We start from the raw sequence: 14,917 nt of genomic DNA, 5'->3' as shown, positions 1-14,917 counted from the left end.
TAGGCTATTGGTAACGTTGGTAATGTATGAGGTTATAGGTGGTATAGGCTGTGGCCATATGAGGAAGAAGCTTGCAGGATAAGTTTAGGTGTTTGGGCAGCATCCAGAAGCAAGTCTCTGCTGAGAGGCAGTGTGCAGGACAGGTTCAGAACGTGGTGTCTGGTGGTAAGACAGCTTGTGTTTGAATCCCACCTCCCTGATGACTAGCTATGTAGCCTTGGTCAATTCTGTGCCTCAGTTTTCTCATCTGCAAAGTAGAGGATAGTGATGATATCTGTTTCCAGGGCTGTTAGGAAGATGTGACAGGTTAACAGGTGTGAATAGCTCTGAGAACTCCCCGGTACACAGAAGCATTCAATGAATGCCAGCAATTGCTACCGTTATCCTATGGAGATCTAGGAGAACATTAAGAAGAGGACTGGGAGCCTCTCTAACCAAGTCTCAGAGTGACAGCTGCAGTGGCTGGAGGAAGACCAGGAGGGCCATGTGTCATGGAAGCCATAGCAAAGGATGTTTCAAGAAGGTCAACAGATCAAGGGTGCTGAGAAGTCAGGCGAGATGACAGCCAGGGTGGATTTAGCAACATGCAGATCACTGGTGACTTTGGTCATTACAGTTTTGGTGACATGGCAGGAGTAGAGGCCAGCTTACAGTATGTTGAAAAGTGGGAGGTGAGGGACTAGGGAGAGTAGGGTGGACTATTTCAGTCTTTTGGCTAGGAGGAGGAAAAGAGGGAACAGCAGTTGTGGTAGAGAGATGGTAATGTTGGTAACCTTCTGCTCAGCTGATCACCCGCTCTAGCCAGCTGTTGTCTTCTTTGGGGCTTATGCCTTCCTGTCAACTAAGCAGACAAAAGACTAGAATCCGTAACTTATGGATAAGGATGCTGATGTAGATCGGGTCAGGGTGGCAGAGCCAGGGCAAAAGTCAGGCTTCCCATTTCCTTTCCCTTTCCCTGGTGCTCTTATGACTATGGACAAGAGGTGCAGACAAGGGGGCCAGGAGAGCTCAGAGACATCTGCTTGTTTTATCTCACCTGGATGTCAGATGACCCATCTGTTGAAGGTGGATGAAGGAGGTGGCAGAGGAGAATGGTGACAAATTCCTTTCATTGAAGCCCTCACCTATACCGGTCACTGTACTGGGCGCCCAAAATGCTACACAAACAGATCACCTTCTGTCTGGGTGGTAGAAGAAAGGGATGGAATCCCAGTCAACAAAGTGAACGCTGTCATATTTTTCACATCTGCCCCTTCTCCACAATCCTTTCTCTGCCATCTAGATCTGGCTGACTGGCAGCAGCTCTAGCCTTTGACCCTGGCGAGGGGGTAGGGAAGCACTCAGAGTGGGGGTTATAAGACTTGAAGGTTGACATGTCACTTAGAGCAATGTTTGTGAGACATGAAATGAACCCCTCTGCCTCATTTAGGAAATATCTGTATGTCAAGGGCTGTAAAAGGCTGATAATGGCAGGATTGTGGAAAGTCACCCTCCAAGCCAGGACAGAGGGGGCACAGAGTGGGCTGTCGGAGACTCTAGGAATGCCCATCCAAAAAGAAGCAGAAACATGGCAGGGAGGTTTCATGGCATCGACCTATGCCATCTTGAAATTCTGTTTTTGAATGAGTTTCATCATTTTTATTTTGCCTTGGACCCTGCAAATTGTATCGCCCATCCTGGTCAGGGGCACAGACTGGAGAGTCTAGGTACGCTAGCAGTCCTGATGTCAGGTGCGCGCGCCTCTTGTGAACTTGGCTCCTGAAACTCCCCCACCTCCGAGGAAGGCAGAGAGACAGGACCTGGTCATGTGGAATCAGCTCTTAAGAACAGCTGTAAAGATGACTCAGGCAAACAAAGCAGAGAGAACAGAAATTCAGACACACAGAAATCAATCTCTGAGCCAGGCTCTGTGCCGAAGTGTTTGCACACAGTCCCATATTTAGTCTTTCTAACATTCCTGGGACAGAGGCATTATTAACCCAGTTTTACCAAGGATGACTCAGGTCCAGGGAGACTATCAGAACTGACCAGGGCTAGTGAGTGGCAAGCTGGATTAAAATGTGGCTGTTTGGGCTGGAAGCCCAGTGTTTTTTGCTCTCCATTAGAGGATGGAGGAGAAGGCCAGGAGGCTAAGTGTTGGGCTCTGGGTGGGCCTGTGCATCTGGGCCCATCTTCAGTTATGGCAAGGCAGCAGAGCAGTCTCTGTGGTTGGTTTAGTGCACTCCAGGAGGCCAGACCTGGCAATGGGTGCTTTCTTGGGGGGAGTGGGCCAGGCCTGAGGGACAGATGGATCCCAGGCTGTGGGCACAGGATGCACAGGGGAAATGAGCTGTGGGCCATGGCGTGCCCCAGGCCATCCCACCTGCCACCCCAGAGTGGGAAGGGCTTCTCAGGGGACTTTCTCAGCAGGTGGTGGGTGTGTCATCTCAATGATGGGTGGCCTTGTGGGTTTTAGTGGGCACATTTTGAAGTCATTGCCACCACTTCCTGCTTCTGCATCCTTGCTCTGTGGGGTAGAAATGCTGGGGTATCTTTCCCACCATTCCTTGCAAAGGTAGGCCCTGGGCCCTAGGCTCCAGGTGGCTGGAATCCTGCAGGACCTCAGCATCCCAGGGGCTCCAGGCACGCCCACCTTCTTTCTCTGTCCACACCTGACCTCTCCAGATAGCAGCACACAGTCAGCAAATCATAAGAGGAAGAGCCCAACCTGGGAGTTCAGAGGTGGGGTTGTCTCCAGGGCTTTGTCCCCACATCCCCATGTGACAATGCAATTTTTCTTGTTGGCCTTAGGCTTCTCATCTGTAATATGACCAGATCTACCCCGGTTCTTCCTAAGAACTCTTTTGGCTCCATGGGGCTGGGAGCCGGGAGGGAGAAGGACAAAAGGGTACTTGTATGTGGTGTATTCCTGGGCACCAGGCTGTGTAGACACACGCCTGACCCCCAGGGACTCCTTGAATATTCACAGAGACTTTGCAAGGGGAATATCTGTGATACACAAGACATCTCACATCTTACCTAGCAGGTTTCCTCGAGTTTCTGACTTCCCCAGTGCTTGCGAACTTTCAGAAGGAAGAATTTTAAATGTGGGTCTTAGGGTGGTGAGGGGTCTAAGGGTTTTAGAGGGATCAGTCTCCTTAGGCTCCCCTGCCCTTGACCCACATCAGAAAGGCAAGGGGCATTTCGAGTGACCCTCCTGCAGGTTTCCTCAGCAGGACTGCTTGGGCCGGATTCAACTGTCAGTGCCACCAGGGACAGGCAAACGAGTTGCTTTGATCAGGGCTGTGGACAGGGGCCTACCCTCACTTGGAGATCCAGTCACTTAATGACAAGCCAGAGAGGGTCCTGTGGCCATCCAGGTGAGAGGCTTTTGATGGAGTGAAGGAGTGTTGGGATTAAGATACTCCAGCTGCCCTGCATTCAGAATCTGGAGGTCTAGAGTAGGACCTAAGCAGGTGACTTTTAACCAAAGCCTCCCAGCTGATCCTAATAGGAATCCCATTCCCAAGGCAAGAATCGTTGATTTACACCAACCTCCCACTTCCTAGGTGAGGAAATTGATGCTCAGAGTGAGGCAGTGACTTGCCCAAGATCCTACCGAAAGTGTGCACCAGAGCAAGCAACCCCGTATCTCACGTGCGCCGTCCACTACGGAATCCTTCCCCTCTTCACCTCTCAACTGAGCTCTTTTGGGGACCTACCCAACCTGACTGCCTTCTTTCCTTCCATCCTAGCCTCCAGCTCGAAACTCATCTCTAACCACAGATCTGGCCACCCTCTGTTCTGAGCAGGTGATCAGTTCAGGCTCTCTGTCACCAGCATTGTCAAGTACAAAGGGCGGAGCCTAGTAAACAGGATCTTGTGCAAGTAGGCGTAGTCCTCCTCCCTGACATGTCTTGCCTCTCCCTGTGGTCTTGCCTCATGTCCCATGCTCTGGAGAGTCCAGCCTACACACTTCCATGCTCTGGTATCGCTGTTCCCGTTGTCCTTGAGAAGTATGTCAGGCACCATTCCAAGTACTTTATGTTTAATGTTTATGGCAGGCCTATAAGCAGTTCCTATTTAGAGATGAGGCTCAGGGATTATGCAACTCAAGAGAGTTGCACAAATAGTGTTCAAGGATCAGGGGCCGGGAGGCATTCTGACTTCAGAGCCTACTGTCATAGCCACTGCACACCAAGCCGGGCCCCTCTCCCTTCTCCCCTTCCTGGCAAATCCTGCCTTAACGTTTCAGGCCCAGGTGAAATATGTTTTCTGAGTGAACAAGTTAATGAATGGATGAATGCATCAATGAATAGCAGCCTGTCACTGGGACCCCACCTGTAGAATGGTGCCCAGTAGCATACATGGAAATCGCAAGCAGCCTCTGGCTGCAGAGTACAGCATAAATCACACAGAATTTGAGCCAAAACTCCTTATCCTCATTCCACCCCTGGCAATCTGTGTGACTCCTGTCTGTTGATCAACCTCCAGGGCCTCTGTTTATTCTCTGTTTATTATCAAGCTCAATCACAGTGATGTTAAAACCTCTCTTTCCTTTCCTCTCCAGCTGAGAGTTGCAACACACCTGCATGGTGTTGGGCACCACGGCATGAAATGCTTACCATGGTGGAGGGACTCCTGCCCTCTGGAAGCTTGTAGAGAGATTCTGTGGACCACCAGGAAATTATACTAGGATGAAGTGCCTGCTGTAAGGAGTGGGCCCAGCTCGCTCCAGGAGCTCTGGATGGGAGAACCTGCAGGGAGTTAGCCATACAAAGTGGGAAGGAGAGCTCCAGGCGGAAGGGGCAGTGGAGACCCGGGGCTTATGCAGGACAGGGAGTGGGGCTGTGAGGTGGCAGCTCAGCCAGCCATGCTGTGTGTGGCTTTGGGAGTCCAGCCATGACAGCCACACATCACCCTGAGCACTGTGGGCCACGTGTGACCAGGCTCAGTGGCACACTGGAAAGCTGGGTGCCTTGACATCCTTTGGGTACCCCTTGGTTTGCCTGTTGTATAAGGGATGCTCGGTGCCTCCTTCACATCGTTGCTGAGATGTAGACGGAAGAGGCTCCCTAAAAAGGACAAAAGAGCCAAAGGTCAGGGGAGAAGTGGAGGAAAAAGGAATGCAGACAGAGGGTAAGAGGAGCTGCACAACCTGAGAAAGAGCTTTGAATTCCGAGGCATTTGGGTGTCAGGTTCTGGCGGCAGACAGGACTCATGCTTGCAAGAGGCAGTGGGCCTAGTGCAGACTCGAGGACCCAAGAGGACACTGTGCTCATGTGTGCAATGGTACACGGCTTGCCCTGAGTGGTGGGCAGCACCAGATGAGAAGGGAAAGAGACCAGGAAGTGGGTCTGGCTAGGGGAGAGGGCGGCACTGCCTGGGTTCACATGCTGACCCTCAGAGTGATCCAGGATCCAGGGGAGAAGAGAGACATGGTCTCACTGAGTACCTACTGTGTCAGGTCCCATGGTGAGGACTTCTGTATGCTCTGCAGCTCACAGGACATAGTCTGTCTCCTCAGAGCAATGACCATAACTCACCACAATTCCCAGAACCTGCATCCCTAGTTAGCTATGAGCTCCACGAGGGCAGGGCCTGCGACTGTCTGGTCCCCACCGTATCTTTTCTTTTACTTTCTCCTCCCTTCCTCTTAAATTTCATTTGATCTTTCAAGTAACCCCTAATTAGGTCAAAGTCTGGGGAGATTATCCTGCATACAATGGGGAGAGTTGTACCAGGTCCCATGGGAGCTTTCTTTTTTAAAATATTTTTATCATAAAGATATGGGGTACATTTCAAGGTTAGGTATATAAACATTGATCATGCAGGTACCCTTGGTGAGGTATGCCCCTCCCTCCCCTAGCAGTTTCCCTCAGCTGCCAATCCCACCACCCCACCCCCCAACAGTTTCCCACTAACTGCCCATTGCTTTCTTATAGCACTATAATTGTTCAGGTTTCGTTTATGAGTGAGAACGTATGGAGCTCTGTTCTTTGTTTCTGTGATAAATCACTGAGTATGATGAGGAAACAAAAAAGACTCTGTTACTTGCCCAAGGTCACTTGGGGGAGCTGAGCTCCGACCCAGTTCTGTCTGACTACCATACTCTTCCCCCACAGCATGCCTCCTCTCTAAGTGAAGGAACTAAGGAGACTTGACTCCAGAGATGGACGAAGCGAGACCAATGTTTCCGCAGCTGCATGACGCACCATGGAGATCTGTGCCCTGGTCTGTAAGGATCAGGCTGAACTGTAACTACAAAGTCAGCCGGCAAGGCCAGACTCCAGTCCACTCAGGCCAGCGGGGGGAAGGCAAGAGGGCTGCGACACTCCTGGACACTGCTGGGCACCACTGGAGGTGGTGATCTTAAGAAGAACCCATGTGGGCTGGACTCTGTCCAGCCTCTACCTTACCTCAGTAAGCTGGTACCTAGGTCATCAAAGAGGACCCATAAGAAAACACATCTACAGGCACCTCCGGTTTCCAATCTTCGAACAATGAAAAGGTTTATTCATATGAATAAAGCTCAGTGTTTATTCTGAGAGCATGCCTTCTGCATCACTCCATCCTATGCCGTTCTGTCCCAGCCCACTCCATCACATGACTATTTTATTGGGTTATTATTTGGTCTTAGCCTTTGTGCCAGGGCCTGGAGAAGACGCTCTTGATAGGCACCTGGTACAACTCTCCCCCTTGTATGCAGGATAAACTCCCGAGACCTTGACCTAATTAGGGGTAGGGAGATGCTTGTGGGAACATTAAGTTCCTGTGTGACAAGAGCCTCCCTCCAGGCAGTTCTTTCCAGGCACTGAGGGCGCCTGGAAAGGAAGAGTGTGACTAAATCTTGCTATTCCCTTCTTTCTTCTGCTGGGCTGGTTGTGGCCGCGTGAGGGGGAGGAGGGGAAGTGAGTGCTGGAGGGGCAGCCCCATTCCCTTCTTGAGTGGGCTGGGCAGCAGCCCCAGGAGGAGGGGAAGAGCACAGAATTTCCTGGGTGACTACATTGTCCCCTCTCCATTTCCCATGTCGAAAGGACCCATAGTGCTGCATACTTGCATCCCCCCACCCTCTCTCCTGAGGCCCCACAGTGGAGGAATACAAAAGGATCTCCAAGGACAAAGAGAATAGGAGAGAGACAATAGTGGTTTGTGGTTTCAACTACTTCAACTACTTTTCGAGTGACAGGAAACAGTTGGAGGGATGAGTGGTACTTGGTCGAGCGGAACAGAGGTAGTTAGCTGTGCACCGTGCTGAAAGTGTGTTCTCAGAGACAGCTGCACGTGGAGTTGGGTGGACCAGGGCTCAAGTCTCATCATCCCATGCCTGCAGCTGAGGTCAACAGGACCTTGGGCAAGGTACTTTCCTCTCATTTTCCTACCACAGTGTGAAGAAATGATACTGGATGTGTGAATCTTATCTTCTGGTGCCCGAGGGAATTACATGGAGTTGGGTTTGTTTCCTCTTCCTAACAAGTAGTTTACATGTGTTTTGATTCTGATTCTGAAATGAGACCAAGCCATTCACGTTTTGCAAAAGCTGTCCCAGAAGACATTAAAAACCACTCTAGCCGATGGACTTGAAGGGACTTTTGGACACTCACAGGACAGATTCCCACGTAGGTGAGAGTCTGGAAGGTGGACTGAGCAAGGGGAGTTGGAGGAATATAATACCTTCCTATGGTGATTCAGGCAGTGGGGGCTTCAAAGGAGACTGAGATTCCATCAGTGGGGCATAGCAGAAGGGTCTTTATGAAGACAATGGCATTTGAAATGGATGGGAAATTCACAGAGGGAGACAGGGAGCAGGGCTCTGTAGGCAGAGGTTACAGCAGGGGCAAAATCCTGGAGATTGAAAAGCAGGTGGCAGAAGAATTACAAATACCCAAATGTGCCAGAATCCATGGAGATATGACAGGAACAGCCATAAATGTCCAGGTGAGTAGCTTGTTCTCCATCCAATTGGCACTAGGGAGCCAAGGCTGATTTTTGAGCTAGAGAATACCTGATCAAAGTAGATCAGATTAGCCTGCCCTCTATGGCTCTATAATGCACATGGGCCTCATTTTTTGTTTGTTTGTTTTTTGAGTCGGGGTTTCACTCTGTCACCCAGGCTGGAGTACAGTGACATGCTCATGGCCACCGCAGTCTCGACCTGCTGGGCTCAGGCAATCCTTCTACCTCCAAGTAACTGGAACTGCAGGCATGCGCCATCACACCCAGCTAATTTTTCTTCATTTATTGTAGAGGCCAGGTCTCACCAAGTTGCCCAGGCTGGTCTCGAACCCCTGAGCTCAGGCAATCTTCTTGCCTCAACCTCTCAAAGTGCTGGGATTACAGGCTTGAGCCACTGCGCCCAGCTGGGCTTCATGTACATACATTTGGCACATCCACTTTTCCTTGAGCATGTACTGTGTGCTACTTACTCCAAGCACTGTGCACAACGTCTTCATGAGCAGGCTTCTCTGTAGCTGTTCAGCCACATCCCTGCAGCCACTGCCTTACCTCCGTCACTCTCCCTGCCCTCACACTCCAGCTTTACCCAACCCCTCGGAATGAAGCATGCTCCTTTATGCCTTGTCCTTCCACAAGCCCCTGCCTCTACTTAGCACGATTCTTTCCACTGCAGCCTATAAAATACTTGACTTAAAGAACATTCTGGGCCAGGCATGGTGGCTCACACCTATAATCCCAGCACTTTGGGAGGCCAAGATCAGAGGACTGTCTGAGCCCACAAGTTCAAGACCAGCCTGGGCAATTTGGTGAGACCTTGTCTCTACAATAAATCAAAAAAATTAGCCAGACTTGATGGTGCATGCCTGTAGTTCCAGCTACTTGGAAGGCTGAGGCAGAAGGATCGCCTAAGCCCAGCAGGTCGAGACTGCAGTGGTTGTGAGAGTACCACTGCACTCCAGCCTGGGCAACAAGTGAGACTCCAACTCAAACAAACAACGAAAAAAGAACATTCCCCTGGCAGAGATCCCGGAAGCTGGTGGGTAGTGCCCAGACCCTTTCTTTGCCCTCGATATGGCATCTACTGGCATCCTTACACTGGAAGGCTTTTGTTTGCCTGTGAATGAAGGGATGTGCATCCCATTGATGACTGCCTTCCCTAGGGCCAGCTGAGGACCTAGAATAAACTACTGAAAAGGCTTGAGGACTGAAAAAATAGAAATAGCAAATATCTGGGCCAGGTACTTGACATGCATACCCTTGAGACCGGTGTGGCTGTTTCCATGTGTGTGGACATGCGCTTGGGTGAGTTTGTGCAATCACTAATTTGAAGAACTGGGATTCAAACCCAGGTGTGTCTCGTGCAGGTCTAGACTCTTCTGGACTGTCATGTCCCAGAGGCAGTAGCTACATGTGGGGAGGGAACAGGGTGGAGTTAACCAAGTCACACGCAGGCCACTTCCTCTCCCTCACCTTTCTCTACTTCCCACTCACAGTCAGGACAGTCTCCACGCACTTTTTTCGAGATCCGTATCTTCTCCTGCACTTGGGGAAGTTCCCAACGCCAGCTAGCACTCCACCACTACCACGAATACCACCTAGGAGAGGTGAGGGAAGAAGTTTTCCACATGGTCACTGGGTGTGAGTCACTATCCCTTCTCCCTGTGACTCCCACCCTTTCACCATGGACTGGGAACTCCCCTCCTTGACTATTAATAGCCCTTGGCACTAAAGGATGGCACAGTGGTGCACTCTTAGCATCACCAGACTCACTGAGGCTGCTCCAGGAAGACCTGAGCCCGACCACCTAAGATGAAGCTCGTCACCGTCACCGTCACCGTGGCCCTGGTATGCCTGATGCTGGCCGGGATGTGGCCACACGCTGTGAGCAGCAAGAGCAGTAAGTGTGGCAGGCATCACTTTGCTTTTTCTTGGGGAGGTCAGAAATGTAGACAGGTGCTCTGGGTTTAGGGCAGGCTTCACCTTGAACACACTGACTGTCTTCCTTCTCCTACTTGAAGAGGAGGAAGGGAGGACTTAGATGGGCTGGGGGGGGAGGCGAGGGGGGCGAGGACCAACTGGGGAACTAATCAGAGAGAACAGCCACCCGCTTCAGCAAAAGGAAGCTTTGCCTTATCCAGATCCTGCAGACCGATGAAGGGAACTCATGAGGCTACCTAGGTCACACTGGGAGGCCTGAGGTCCAGAAGAGGGACTGGGGCCTGCCTCTACAGTGTGACAAATAATAGTCAGTTTGAAGCCAAGATTGGGGCTCTAATCGTCTAAAAATAGCCAGGGCTACCCTCCGGTAAGTTACTTTACCTCTCAAATGCTGGTTTCTCCATCAGTGGAATGGATTTGATGGCACCTATCCTCTAAGGCTGTTGGTAGAATCTGATGTAGTAACAGACCCCAAAGGGGTTTGTGCACAGTAAAACTAGAAGTAAGGGGCCAGTATTGGACTGCAAGTCTCTTGGAGGTGTCCAGTGGAAGGAGAATGTGCAATCTGGCAGATTGGGAGTTGGGTGCCAGGAAAAAGCCGAGCACCTGGAGGAGGGGGTTCAAGAGATTGAGCAGGGAAGCTGGCGAGCTCCTGGAAGCTCTTCCCATGGCATTTCATCAGTTTGGACTCCTTGAACAGTTCCTAAACTGGTCCAGGTCTGTGGACCATGGACCACCATCTTCTGTGTGCATGTGTCCATCCGACTGACCGGGACCCCAGAAGGTGGGGCCTAGAGCCCTTGGGCTCAAATATTGAGGCAGAACCATACTCTTGTGGGGGAAATATCAGACCTCGACGAGTCTTTAGAAATTAGAGTCCAAAATGTCTTCATTTACAGATGGGAAGTCTGGGGCCAAGGCGAGGGGTCATCTTCATCAAGTCCACCCAGCTGGTGTGTGGTGACCCCTGACTCCTCCTTCATCTATCCCCAGAACTAGGTGGCTGATGAGACAGATCTGTGCCGGGGACTTCTGCATGTGGTCTCAAGGTTGGGGTCCGTCCTGGGAGGGGCTTTAATTTTTTCTTTCTTTCTTTTTTTGCATTATGCTATGGGTGAGAGATTGAGAAATGGCCTTTTGTATTTTTCTTATAGTGCATGTGTCTTCCTCCAACTGTTGCTTCTCATTTGTGGAGAAAAAGATTTCCCCGAGGATAATCCAATGTTTCAAAAGCACCAGCTCCATCTGCCCCTACGAAGCCTTCATGTGAGTAATCACCTGCTCCATCCCTTCCTTAGACAGCAGAACCACGCGGCCTGGAATTAGAACAGCAGACGCTAGATGGCAGTGTTCCACCAGAGTAAAGTTTCCGGGCCCAGCGCGAGACCTCCCATCTCTAGGTGCAAGCCGAGCACGAACGCTAGGGGGAGCGCCAAGCTTCCTAGCAGGTGCCGGGAAGTACTCACCTGGGCTCTGGCAGTGACGTGTTTCTTGGAACTCCAAGGTGCTTAGTGTTATGTCCCGTATCATAGGCTCAGAGAAAGAACTTACTTAATGAAAGCTCCAGGCGTTATTGTTCAGTGGGAAAACTGCCTCTGGCTTTGCCAGCCTATAGTCTCAGGTGACCTTGGACAGGTAGCTCCTCTGCACCTCATTGTCTGTGTATCCCTCTGTATTGTTTATCTGTGAGGTGAGGTAAACATGATATTGGCATCACAGGGTCATTATACTCGTAGCTGGGGTAATTTATGCACACCACTCAGTATTTTAAGGTGCTGTCATGTAAATGATCTCTGTTGACCCTCCTTGGGCACACATTTTTGTTTTCATTAAAATTGAGGTTCAGGAAGGTAGAGCTATCGGTCTAAGGTAAGAAGCATTGTTGGTCTATAGACTGGATGATAGCCAAGTTTAGGAAGTGGGCAGATGATAAAGAAAGAATAGACACACACACACACACACACACACACACACACACACACACACTCCAAAGAAATAAGTGAGGTCCCAGGTGGATACAGAAACATTAAAGTTGGGGGCAGAGAGACATTTTGAGTTGGGATTTTATCATCCCAGCTCATCATCAGATTGTTTGCAGGGTCTTCAGCCCCACCCTGATGCACTGAGCTGGAATATCCAGGAGAGAGGTCCAGAAAGCTGGATTAATAAGCTCTTTTGAGATCTTTTGATGTCCATTCCAGCATGCAAGCCACAGACCCCAGGCAGTGACTTCATTTGCAGAAGGGGAACATGAGGCCCAGAGAGAGAAGCCTGGGGGCATCTAGCAGCTAGGAAGTGGAGATGGGCCTTGTGCGGTGCCCACTCGTGGGTGACTGGGGTGGCTCAGCCCTCTCTTTGGTTCTCTATTCACAGATTCAAGCTGAAGGGAGGCAGAGAGACCTGTGCCTTGAAGACAGTTGGATGGGTTCAGGAATACCTGAGAAAAGTGAAACACTGCCTGCCAAAGAAAATATGAGCAGATTCCTTTCCAGCCTGGGCTTAGAGATCATGTGGCCTCAATTGCCCCTGCAACCACCAGCCCGACATTATTCCTCCTGCCGCCCTTTGCTAGGTCATGGAGGATCCGCTCAGTCTCGATAAGCTATGCTGCCACACTTTATATATTTAAAATCTAGAATTTTCAACTTCTGCCTCTCTGTGCCTCTCTGACTGAAAATTTGATGGGCATTGAGGTGGGGGCCAGGGACTGGAGGGTTGGGGGGGAAGGCACATAGAACCCGGTGCCAGGGAAACTGCCTGCTTGTCAATAGGAGCCAATAAATAACTCACTGCCCTTCAGCGAGTGTCTGTGTCTTTGGGGGGAAAGCTTTTGACTTGTGGATGGGAATTGGGAGGGGTTGTCGTGGCAGTGGTGGTACAGATTCTTTTGCCTCCAGGTTTGGCCTCTGAGGGAGGCATGGTGAAACAGCAAGACGGAGCCTATGGCCGGGGCCACATTGGGCCTCTCCCTCCCTGCCCTTCCTGGTGGGCTCAGGGGGATGGTGTTATCTTAAATTCACAACGGCCTCAGCTGGAGGGGATCTTGTGAGGCCATCTGCCTGTAAGATGCTGCTAACCAAGTTTATAGATGTTGCTAACCTATAAAATGAGGTGACTGAGAGTTTGAGAGGAACACAATATCAGGTGCTGATCTGGCATCAGAGCCCAGGGCTCCTGTCTCTAGGGACTGAGCTCATTCTGGGGTCTCAAGTTGCCAAATATGCTGCCTGATGCAGCATGGAGCGGGAACCTTCTCTCCATCAGATCAGAGGACAAGCCAGCAGAGTTGTTGGCCGTACACTTCTCTCCTTGGGGCAAGCCCAGGCACTGGGAGAAGGGGTCCTAGGTCTGATAGAGATGCCAACCCAGCTCATCTGGAGGAGTGGGGCAGTCTTGGGGAGGGCCAGAGAACTTTCAGTGGACATGTATAGAAAGAGGAGGCCCCCACTTCCTTAAAAGGAACAGTCACAAACTCTGCTTTGTTCAATGTGTGATTCAAAGAAGAATAGGCAGGAAGGGAAGTAAATTCTGGATCTCAAGATTGGCACCCTTTACAGGGCAGCTTGGTGACTTTAAGGGAGAAGGTCTCATGCCCTGGGTCCCAGAGCTTCTCCCCCTTTCCTCAGCATTCAACGTGCCATACGTCTGTCTCCGTCTTAGTTTGCTTCCTCCCCTCTGTTTCTATGACTGCCCTGCTTTAGCCCCCACTTCCTCTTGCCTGGACTATTGCAGTAGGTTATTCTCAGTCCTCCCTTTCCAACTCCATCCCATCCATAGATATGGGCTATGGGCTATTCTTCAGGGCACTCCCCCTTCCCTCCTGATGGCACAAAACCTTTCACACCTTCCTCCTGCCTTTAGAAATGAGTCCAAACCCCCCACCTTGATAGTCTAATTCCTCTATAACCCAGCCTCAACTTTTTTTCTAAACATCTCCAATTTTTGCATTCTGGAACCCAAACTCTTGACTCTATGGGGTTACTCCCTCCAAATCCTTCCCCCCATTTCTATCTTGCACCTCCCCTAGAAGAATTCACTATGACCCTGCTATCTCACTACCCCAAATCGGTTCTGCTCAAATCCCATCTACCCTGTCAAGCCTGGTGCTATGTAGGACTTGGCTAGCTGGTTACCCTCTGGGGGTCAGGTGTACATAAAACCTATATCACTCGCTCGTTGGAGGGGAGAGGCAGGGGGCAGGGAGAGTAGATGAGGGGGCAGAGGAGGGCGAGTGGTTGGGATAGTGGGGGGCTGGGAAGAGCCTTTGGGCAGGAGTGGGTTTTTAAAGAAGGAAATGAAGGGAATATGAGACTACCTAGTTGTGAGCCAGGGGAACCCACGTTGGGGACTGGAGCCATGTTCTGGAATACCCTGGACTGTTGAGGTAGGGCCTCCCTGACACTTGGATGAGCCTAGGCTAGCCACAGAGCCAGGGCCTCGGTACATCTGCCTTTTCTAACATGCTCTGCCATTCACCCACACCTCAAAGCGCCCCCTACTGGATGGGAATTACCCTTGCAGAAAACACCGCTGATAAGAGATTTTTTTTTTAATTAATCAATATTTTTTATTATGGTTTTGTGGGGTACAGTTAAGGGTTAGGTGTACAATTACGTTTCATTCAGGCACCCTGTTGATAAGAGGTGTTTTCCCATCCACAGACAGATGTTTGCTACTGTTAATCCCAACCCCTTCCCCCCCATAGTTTCTCAGTACCGTCAGTCATTTTCTTATAGTATTACATTGAATGTTCAAGGTCCATTATATGAGTGAGAACATGTGATACTTGGATCTTTGTTTCTGTGAGAGGTCACTCAGTATTATAGACTCTAGTTCCATCCAGGTTGCTGCAAAATTCACGATTTTGTTCTTTTTTATGGCTGCGTAGTATAACATCGTGTATATGTACCACATTTTTAAAATCCAGTCCTCTTTTGATGGACAGCATGGTTGCTTCCAGGTTCTTGCTATTGTGAACAATGCTGCGATAAACATATGTGTGCAGTTATCTTTTTTATAGAGTGATTTGAGTTCTTCTGCTGTA

The 14,917-nt window shown here is 50.3% G+C and overlaps 1 protein-coding gene across 1 annotated transcript; it reads left to right on the top strand.

The window, feature by feature from the left end:
- Positions 1 to 9,744: 9,744 nt before the first annotated feature.
- On the top strand, positions 9,745 to 12,349 carry CCL1 (C-C motif chemokine ligand 1). The gene is made up of 3 exons (XM_008048923.1): positions 9,745 to 9,832; positions 11,028 to 11,139; positions 12,247 to 12,349. Exons 1-3 carry the CDS (start codon positions 9,745 to 9,747, stop codon positions 12,347 to 12,349), a joined length of 303 nt encoding a protein of 100 aa, XP_008047114.1.
- Positions 12,350 to 14,917: the final 2,568 nt, after the last annotated feature.

This window comes from Carlito syrichta, unplaced genomic scaffold (assembly GCF_000164805.1).
Source record: "Carlito syrichta isolate Samal-C Ts95f unplaced genomic scaffold, Tarsius_syrichta-2.0.1 Scaffold128688, whole genome shotgun sequence".
NCBI lineage: Eukaryota > Metazoa > Chordata > Mammalia > Primates > Tarsiidae > Carlito > Carlito syrichta.
The sequence above is the reverse complement of the archived record's forward strand: the minus strand, read 5'-3'. Positions and strand labels throughout refer to the sequence as shown.